Source organism: Fulmarus glacialis, unplaced genomic scaffold (genome assembly GCF_000690835.1).
Source record: "Fulmarus glacialis isolate BGI_N327 unplaced genomic scaffold, ASM69083v1 scaffold7455, whole genome shotgun sequence".
Taxonomy (NCBI): domain Eukaryota; kingdom Metazoa; phylum Chordata; class Aves; order Procellariiformes; family Procellariidae; genus Fulmarus; species Fulmarus glacialis.
The window spans coordinates 31,411-41,470 of record NW_009212263.1 but is presented as its reverse complement, the minus strand read 5'-3'; the positions used below and the strand labels follow the sequence as shown (position 1 = coordinate 41,470).

The 10,060-nt window shown below is 42.9% G+C and overlaps 1 protein-coding gene across 1 annotated transcript in view; it reads right to left on the bottom strand.

The window, feature by feature from the left end:
- Nucleotides 1-726: 726 nt before the first annotated feature.
- The window catches only part of LOC104072453 (alpha-2-macroglobulin-like), a gene marked incomplete at its 3' end in the record, with an annotated part of 30,888 nt that continues 21,554 nt past the window's right edge, over nucleotides 727-10,060 (bottom strand). Inside the window, exons 18-27 of the mRNA XM_009577812.1 lie at nucleotides 8,830-8,956; nucleotides 8,315-8,543; nucleotides 7,093-7,219; nucleotides 6,365-6,486; nucleotides 3,720-3,771; nucleotides 3,007-3,090; nucleotides 2,703-2,879; nucleotides 1,764-1,848; nucleotides 1,090-1,246; nucleotides 727-801 (exon numbers count right to left, since the gene is read on the bottom strand). Coding sequence (XP_009576107.1) covers nucleotides 727-801; nucleotides 1,090-1,246; nucleotides 1,764-1,848; nucleotides 2,703-2,879; nucleotides 3,007-3,090; nucleotides 3,720-3,771; nucleotides 6,365-6,486; nucleotides 7,093-7,219; nucleotides 8,315-8,543; nucleotides 8,830-8,956 — 1,235 coding nt within the window. The remainder of the gene's footprint in view (nucleotides 802-1,089; nucleotides 1,247-1,763; nucleotides 1,849-2,702; nucleotides 2,880-3,006; nucleotides 3,091-3,719; nucleotides 3,772-6,364; nucleotides 6,487-7,092; nucleotides 7,220-8,314; nucleotides 8,544-8,829; nucleotides 8,957-10,060) is intronic.

Sequence of the window (10,060 nt, the reverse complement as noted above, 5' to 3'; positions counted from 1 at the left end):
GTAGCCTCACAACCATCCTGGCTCAGCAGTCCTTCTGCTGCAATTCACACCCCAATTTTACCTGCACCAGAGGCTTATCTCACAGTGAGGGGATCACAGACTCAGGGATCAGAATGACAAAACCCACATCGCTTTTAAATAGGCCTCAGGCTTTTCACAGTCTGTCGTTTATGGTATTCCCTACAGGTATATCTTATTACCTATAGGTATAACTTATTCCCCAAGCATTAAGGATGGGGATTTCCCATAAAACAATCTAGAAGAGGCAGAGAAAATGAGAATGAATCCCTGAGTGTGCCGCCTTTTTTTATAGACCTGTGCTGTTGTGTCGACACAATAGGCCCATACTAGTGGTTCAACAGGAATGTACTATTCCAACAAACAAAAGGAGATTTTTGTGGATGTACAAAACCTATGTGGCTCATTTCAGAGATTTAAATATTATTTAACTCACTGTTAATCCAAGCTGTACTCTTTTAGAGGAGCAAAAGCTTGATTCTCCACAAAAGAATTCAGAAAAAGATTAAGTGAAATGTGTATATGGGAGACAGGATTGGACAGGGGAGGAAAATGGAGGAAAAATGTTATTCCAGTCTAGGCTTGAATGAAAGGAATATTCAGACAGGATTTCTTCTTTCAAAAGGTAAAGGGCCTTGATAATCTGGGGGGGCACTAGTAGGGCAGGTTAGTACCATCTGTGGCTCGGGTTGGGGTGCAGACACATACGGTTACAGGCAGAGGAATCTCCAGCAATGCAATAATGATGTAGGCTGTCAGCGTGATCTCGTCGTTCACTCCACCCTGCAGGGAACCACAAAAGTAGATGGTGATCCCACACAGCACCACTGGCTTCTCCCTATGCTACATATCTACATCCTGCAGGGACAAATTCTTCCTAGCCTCCTTCTCATGGTAAGTCCTTCAGAAGCTGCTGTTGGCTTCTTCCTGCTTCTGTGATAGCTCACATATTTAACTGCCCCTCCTCCCCAACCCCCAAGTGCTGAAATAGCTCTGTTGGTCCCAGAGTGATTTACAGTCAAGCTCCAGCCTGACAAAGCCCATGTGGAGCCAACGAGGCAGACATGTTACCTTCATGGCATTGTTCAGGAGTGTCCCAGAACTACGGAAACAGCCGTTGTCTTTCTGCTTTTGAGTGAGCCAGATCAAAGCATCCTGGATGTGCTTCTCATCTATGAAGATGTGAGGCCGGGCCTGGGCAAAGGACTTGAGGACAAAGGCTGTGAGCCTGAAAGTGACAGAGGGAACTAAGACATCCTGAGCAGGCCCTGTATCCATCATAGGTCATAGGGCCCCTGTGGGCATCACTGTAGGAAAGCAGCAGAGGCTACAGGACTTGATCACAGGGGCTGGTTGGAAACTGTGACCTAGCTTAGCGACTCGGTGAGATAGGGACCAATGGTAAATGGAGCCTGCCATTCATAGCCCTGAGGGCTGCAGGTAGGTGGGCAATGGCATCTTCTGCTAACAAGAACTAGCTAGGGCATGCTGCAGGTCACCCTCACTTGAGCTGAAGAAGGGTGTCAGAGGAGGTAAGTAGCTATCAGTGTAGCATTGCAAACCTAAAAGACATCTCCTTAGCTTCCTTCCCTGCTCCATTATCCACATGATTATCCTATGATGCCATGATTATAATTTCATCTCCACCTCCATTCAACCTCCACAATGACCAAGTCCAAGAGAATACTGAGGAAAGGGAGGGCATGAAAAGCGGAAATGAAAAGCCAGTTGTACTGAAGTCTTACCAGGTATTCCCAACTTGCCCATAACGGGGCCCAAAGGTGCTATAAGAACCATCCCAGTGTTTGTAGTTCAATTGCCTTTGATACCCTGAAATAGAGATTGGAAGAATATTTTAGTTGTCCCAGTACTTTTCAAGGAGCCATGCAAAGGAAATGTAGCAGACATGGGACACTGTCCCCCTTGTATGGCACAAGTGTGAGCTACGCTGCTTAGTGTTACGATGGAAGTTCAGGCAACAGCTGCGAGTGCTTCCATCCTTGTGCTCTTCCTCTCTCCTAAAACATCTGGAAACTGGGTATCTGTGGTCATTGCCGCTCTCTGCCCTAGACTTGAGAGAAATGGGAAAACGGTTCCCAGGGGAGAACTGAATACATAGGTGAGCCCCACACAGGATAAGGATGCAGAAAACAGGATAATTTCCACTGAAGGAAGTGCAATTTTTCTGCAAAATAACTGAGTAAAAACAGTCCATTGTTAGTCAGCAGATACCTACCATGTCCATATGTACTGGTGTTATGTCTGCCAACATGTCCTAGCTAGTGTCTTAAAATTCTGGCCTAGTCGAAGGTGAGTGACACTTTCTAAATCTTAATCCTAAGGAGGATCCAAGATCTACAGAAGCAGCTGCCATGATAATGGTTGCAGCCTGATTTATGTATTTGATATATCTCTTTTCTTATGGAGAGAACTCTGAGTTATTGCCAGTCCTGGACTTTTTCTATGTTCCCGTTTGGATGCTGTCCTCTCTCACCCTGCACCTCCACCTGAGTGCAGGATTCTCTCTCTTACAAATATTGTATTATATACACCTGACCTACCACGTTCCCTTAATGCACCAGGACAACCTCCCCCAGATCATACATGCCAGTGGCCAATAGTGTCCTTATCCAGTTGCCAAGGGAAGGAATGAACAGAGAAGCAAAAGCTGTGTTCTAGCTTACCGCTCACTAAGTATCCGATGGCCTTGGATTTGACCTCCTCACTCAGCTGCCCTGTCTTGTTCAGATAGTCCAGGACGTAGATGTTGGGTGCAAACAGGACCATGTTCTGCTCCCCACAGCCGAACGGCATCTGGAGGAGCTGGTGCAGGTTCTGCATGGCAGTGCCCATGATGTCTCCTGGGGAACGGGACAATTTCCAGGGTAAATTAGCACAGTTCAGGGCTTGCCAGTAGACTGAGCACAGCCTGAAAAAACATGGCAGTGTTCCAAAGAGCATGTGACACTTTAAGAATGCTTCACTTACCTAGCACTGAGAAATATGCTCTGGCTGAGCCATCCACCACAGTCTTTGGGAGAACCAGGGAGACTGGCTCTGACATTGACTTTTCTGGGATAAAAAACAGATCAATTTGGTTACAATTCCGGATATATCTACATGCATGGGTAGCAGCTAGGAGGGTGAGACACCATCCCCTGCACAGGGGTTTCCTGCCTTCAACAAATCCATTCATCTGCAATTTTGCTGTGGAAGCTTCCCATCTTGTGTTGGGCCTGCAATACCCTCACACACAGACTGTCACAGAGTTCTACATGGCACTATCAGCTGGCCTTGACTGACAAATACACTTTCCAGCCTATTTTTCTGGCCTCTTCTGCTTTGGTGGGCAGACCTGGCTTACTACAGAGTCCGGTTTGTGGTTTTACACCCATTGCACGAAAGACGTTAGAGATAACCCTATTAAATCCCAGATATTCTCTCCCTACAGGGACCTGGCCAGCCTCAGTTCCTAAGAGGTATGCTTCTGCCCCTGTAATTGCAGGGTCTATTACAGCCTCTGCTTTTCTCCTTCAGGAAGAATTAGTTTCACTACCAGTTGGACATACATCTAGTTTGTTCAATTATATCAGATCCCTACACCTTTCTTCTCATAGTGCACATTCACAAACCTTGTCTTCTCCCTTTGTCTTTAGTCTCTACCTCAGCAAAGAAAGTCTTAGAAAGCAAAAGGCTCTTACCAGATCCACAGAGCACGGAGTTGTAGGTAGTTTCCACCTCAGTCCCTTCCGGCTTGGGGAAAAAAGCAAGAAAAAAAGCAAAAAATGAGAAACAACAACAACAAGAAAAAAGAAAAAGAAGAAATATCAAGAGGGAAACTAAAAGGGACTCTAAGAAAAATTAAGTATTATAAATTCTTCTGTGGTAATAACTCCATTATACTGAAAAGTCTTTAGAAATTGCTTACAAAGTTTTTTCCTCCCTGTGCTAAACTGAGGATAATTGAGGACTATAACATACTGGCTAATTGCAAACATGAAATTTAATACATGTTCTTTCCTTTCTTATTAGTGAGAGAGGCCCTGCAGCTTCAGAGGCTATGATGCAGATAACATGCAAGATGATGTTACCAACAGTGCTAATAGAGCCACAGGGCTCGGTCTTCCAAGGTGCTACCTTGGCCCAGTGTAGCAGAACTCTTCAGACTGTGATGTTGGCTGAGTGTCTGGGACACCGGTAGGATACGTATGCAAGAGCTTTGACAGGTGGCAACTAAAGTGCTCCAATGCACCCACAAGTGGCACGTTACAACACCCAAAATTTAAATACATGCCACAGTCAACTGGTGATTGTATCCCTCCGTTTCAGAAACTTCTAGCCTAATTTTTGAAGTCAGCAAAGAAGCCCTGTTTTCTGTTGGGCTGGTCGAAAACATTCTGCATAAAACTCAGGAATCAAATATTTACTAGAAAATGTATTTTGTCAGAGTTTATTTCAGTGAGAACCTCGCATCAATTTTTTTAACCTCCAAATAGGAGAGTTCCCATTGCTTCATTACTGATTCCCAACTTTTGCCAGTTGAAAATTTTTTCCAGCATGTAAATAATGGTCTTACTGTCTCACACAGTTAAAATACATTGTCTCTCATCCTTCAGTATGAAAAGACAAAGAAAGATTAAAAGAGTAGGGTCAAAAAAAAGAAAAAAGAAAAAGCTTTTAGGATAAACTATGACAGAGCTAAATGCTTCTGTTTGTAAAGGCACCTTCTTGTTTGTTTCAGTATGTCATTCTGAAATGCAACTAAATGAGAAATCCATTGTTTTGTTTGATTTTGAACATTTCAACATGAAATTAAAACATACAAACTGTAACTATTTGAAAGATTTTCCTTTCCAGCTGAGAAATTCCTGGGGGAAAAAACATCCTGTTTCCAACTAGCTCTCAGCAAGGCTTGGTTTCCCGAGGGGCAAGAGGACGCCCCAGGGGCTCTGGCACACTTTCTTCTCTCTCCCCGGGATGCACTGCCTGCTGCAGGGGGTATTGACATCCATGTGTTTGGGACAATGCAGCTCCACCCCTAGCAAGTTACACTGTATCCACCCTTGCCAATTAATTGTTCAGCCTTGGATGCTAATCTCTGATTCTATCCAGACAGGGCTTGCTGCAGATTAATTACCTCATTAGAATAACAGGATAAGACCAGTAATCTCTCAGACACCCTGACAGAAGTAATTTTAATGCTCATTCAGTTATTTTCACTCCCCCACCATCTGGGAGAAAAGACTTTACAGTTCTGATCTTCCGGTATCTTCAAAGGACAAAATAAACACTCTTTTTCCTGAAGGCATATATGAAATTAGGAAGTTTTTCTGAAATGTTAAACAGTTATTTGTGCCCTGATACATGAAATGCACTATATAATCAAATTCATTTCTAAATAAGTGAAATAATAATAAAAAAAAACCCAGAAGCCTAACAGATAGGATTGTTGTTCCATCATTACATTCAGGTTAGCCAAACATATTCTGAAGTTACGTATTACATGAATCTTAGCTCTGCCTTATTGAAAAATGGAATGTCTGCAATATAAGGAGTTGCAATGTTATATATTACACCTGACTTAATTTTGTTAAATACAATTATTCCTTCCTGTCATGCATAGGATTGACAATATTTTGACATGTAATATTATATAGATTTCACTATACAACAAGCTAGCACTCTTTGTTTGCTATTAATATCACAGGGAATATTATACTGTGGGTTAATTTTATGACTGGCTATTTATCATGGGAAAAGCTGTGATTTCATCATTGCAAAACACTGCTTAAGAAAAAAAATGTACAAAAGAATGCAAAAATAAAAAGTTAGTTCTTACTGTTTTGAACATTCTTGAAAGTGTAATTAAAACAATTCAAAACAATGATGGCAGTTTTGTTTGGAAATATTTGTAGATTGTGGTGACTGTTCTATATTCCAGAGTACTGGCCATGTGCTGAAGGAGAAGCATAAGGTTTCTGGCAAGTCTTCCATTTACAACTTATCCCTGTGATTTATTACAGGTAAAACCAAGGAGTTCTCATTTATCTCCCAGATGATGTGTCTGGGACAAACCTGTCATTATTGCCTGCCTTATTATTTCTGTCCCACTATGTAATGTAATACCCTGCTTTTACTATGGCAACATTATGAGTTATGGGCTCTATTGGCCTGTGTGAGATTTATCAATGCTTATTTTATAAAAGCGTGCAGAATAAGAGTCACACAAGCCATTATTGCTGCTATCATGGCTAAAACAGAAAACCTTTATCATACAGCAACTGTTGCTGTGGAGCATGAAATTATTATTACTTTTCTGTGCCACCAAACTCAGCAGCCCACATACCTCCACCAGCAGCTGTCTGATGACCGTGTCCTTCCGCCCTTTCTCAGGGGTCTCCACAATGGCGTTCCCGCAGGGCTGCTGGTTCTGCAAGGCCTCAGTGCTCACCGAGAACTCCACCTGCCCTGGAGGAAACAGGGGTCAGCCAGCACTGCTGGGCAGTGCCAGGGAAATGTGGGCTTGTGTTTGTGCTGGGCGCTCTCTGGTGCGTTACAGAGAAGCTTTTCCAAGAGGAGAACTAAACTTGAGACAGTGTTTTATCTTGATCCAGCTGTAGCCTTCCAGGCCACCTCCTTTGTGATAGCCACCCAAGTAGGTGTTAGTCCATCACCAAGAAAAGTAGAGGAGGGGCAGGTCTTGTAAATCAGTCTTGTTCTGAGAGACTTCAGAGGAAGCAAGCTTTGATTAAAATATTTCAGACTCAGTCACATTAAGCTAAGACATTCTCAGCTCCACAACATTAATGTCTGAGTGCTTTGCATGCATTAAGGGAATTTGTGATTTCTATTCAAATATTAAGAAAACAATGGCCCATAATACCTAAACAGTTTGGTTTGGACCTGGAAACTGCATCCCAGTGTAGTGTCTCAACCTCAGGGTTGGACCTCTCACTTCTGGCATAGACAAGATCCTTCCAGACAGGTTTGGAGTCACCTAGCTCCTCACACCAAAGATCTGATGTCATCCACAGATATCTTATCCCAGTATTTTCTTGTTGCCTGGCCTCTTACCTAGAGACCTTGGTGTTACTGCCCAAGCCACAGTTTTCCTTTCATTCATGCAGATGCAGTAGGATTCTTCCTGCTTCTCTACTGGTGTAGCCAGGAAATTAGTAGATTCAGCCAGAGACACGCTGACCTGCCGATTGTACAGAGAGGTGTCATGAAGGTTGGAATTGCAGAGAAGCTGGGGTTACTGGAGACAGTGCAGTACATGGAAATGGGTAGTGGAGCTAGTTATACTGTGGGACTGAGAACCTTATGGATATTGCAGAGCAAGAACTGGGTGATAAAGTGGGAAAAGAGTGAGATGTGTACAACTGTAAGAGATTGCGGAGGTAAGTGTAGAGAAGAGAAAGTGTATCTTTGGAAAGGAAATAAATTCTGGGAAAATGGAGAGCATGGACCAGTTGTGTGAGTAAACGCAAAGCAATGACTACAAACTTAGCCATGAATTAAATACCCCCCTCATGATTAATTAGGTGAAGAGGTAAAACACTAGCAGTAGGAAAGCTAGTAAGGGAACAAGGGAGAATAGAATAAGGAACCTGAAAATAGCAAAAAAACCAGGACAGATAGGGAAATAAATGAGAGTGCATTGGAATGGCTGATCAGTGCCCCTCCTTGTTTCAGCTTCATTCTTTTTAGAATAAAAATCTGTATTTATAAAAAACTGAGCAAAGGTGATTGAGATTTTGTTCAAATCACCTCTCAAATTCTCTCGTCGTTTTTGTTGGTGAAAGAATGCAGTAAGAATAGTGAAGCTATATAGCTCTGCTCAGTGTCTTAAGGGCAGATGCAATAAATCACAGGAAGTCTACATATTCCAGCAAATGTGGTGTGATACTTTGTGAGATGTTTATATGAGATGAGACTAAAGGCTGAACACAGGTATCCACCCTGGTGAACCTGGAGTTTCCATGTGGGTATGCAATGATGCTGTGGTCTGTGGATAACCCAAGTTTCACATTTCTGTAGGACAATGACATAAATCTTTGATGACAAGGCTGGGGGTCTCAGCAGCAGAGCTTTGGGTTCTGAATCAAATGCAGCTTTCAAAGCTTGGAAAAACATATTCCCCCTTCATTAAATACACCAAGAATTCCTACATAAGTACACCTATATGAAATTATAGTCAGAGATCAGTCATCTGGCTTGGGAAACCATGATGTAAGTGGCCCATTGTAGCCTTCCCTAAGCCGTCAGACTGAGCAAAGTTGTGAATGTCTCTTACCCTGATGCAGGCGGTCAGGTAGTTCAAAACGGTGGCTTTCAGCGTGAAGGACTCACCACGCACCACAGAGTAGGGCAGGGTGAGCTCTACAAAGAAGGGCTGGAAGGCTCTGAGGGACACTGTCGGGGACAGGCCAAAGCCCGTGTCTGCCGAAGTGCAGAATGCGTTGGCTTTCCACTCGGTGATGGTGTCAGGGATGGTCACATCCAGATCAGCATTTCCCTCAGAGCTGGCGAGGGACGGAGAACAAGATTTCAGTTATGTTCTGGTGATCATCTATGTTTTTCTCAGCCTACTGAACAACACCTGCTGACAGCAAACTCCTGACCAGTTGGGATATGGCCACTGGCTTTTGCATGCCCTCCCAAAGCATCCTATATTTAGTGACCTTGAAAAATCCCTCTGTCCTACTAGAAATACCCCTCTCACTGAAATACTGATACTTCCATTGAGGCTTAAATATCTTTCGAGGTTTTGCCCCAGTGACCACACTCTACGTTCCCATAAACACTTACTTCACTGAAACTATGTCCCAGATCCATGTCTCAGGGAAGTACTTCCGGACGGTCTCCACAGGATTGCCAGCAGCCATATGTTCTGTTACTTCATAGTCCGAATCTTCAAGCAGATTCAATGCAGCGACTAGCAAATTTAAGGACAGGAAGAAAGGAAAAGATGTGTCAAACTCCATTCTAAATCAGGAGCATACTTTCCTTCCAGGTAGTGATTATTCTTAGCTAAAATTTTAAAATTGAAAGAACAACTTTGAAACCCTGGCCACTGAAAACAAATGTATTTCTCTGTTGTCATCTCAATATCTCATTTTTCCTAATGTTGCTGCTCTTCTTACAGAGATTGGATGGGGTTGAGCATTCTTCCCCCACTGCCAGCAAACCCAGCAGTGCCAAAAGATGTATGATGGTGTTATTGAGGGTACATTTCTATTGCAATACAGAGTCAAATGTGGAACTTACTGCTTCCAGATATTACGGTTGCACATAGTTATTAAATTTCGTTGAAGAATTGATTGTGTTTATACATGACCAGAAACAGAAGCCACACTTAGCCCTCCCCTCCTCCATCTAAAATTATTTTGAGATGAATATGTGTCTTTACATCTCTGGCCATTAGCAAATAAACAGTTCCATAACAGGGAGATGCTTTCTCACAGTGTTGCATAGTGTTGTTCCTTATGAAAAGCTTTCCATCAGCCTTAGAAGACTTTACATCTTGTCAAAGCAGCCAGTTATCTCAGGCCATGCTCTGAGGAAAAATCCTGCATTTCAAAACCAAAGATCAGATCTGTTATGAATAGAAGGCTAGAAGCTATCACCAGACCAAAAGCTATCATGCTGGGATACAGCACCAGAAAAGTCGGTGACTGGAAGTGATATATATATAGCCTTTCTAATCTCAGAACTATTCAGAAAAAAAAAATCATTATTGTATCTTCACAGTCACTGAAGCTGCAGAGAAGTGACGTGACCTACCCAGCCTCTTATAGGCATGTGCGTGGGAAAGCTGGGGACAGAACCAAATTTCTCAGCCCCCAGTGGTAAAATATCTTCCCACAGAATTGTACCACCTTCTCATTTATCTTGGCCCACTTTTGCCCTAGTCTTTCCTCTAGTTATTGCTGGAATGTGACTACCTAGAAGTAAAGAAAGACTCCTTTTTTAAGTTTCCATAGCTGGACTCAGATCTGATGGAAGAAAGCCACTACTTTGTGCTGGCACAGTCCATCCA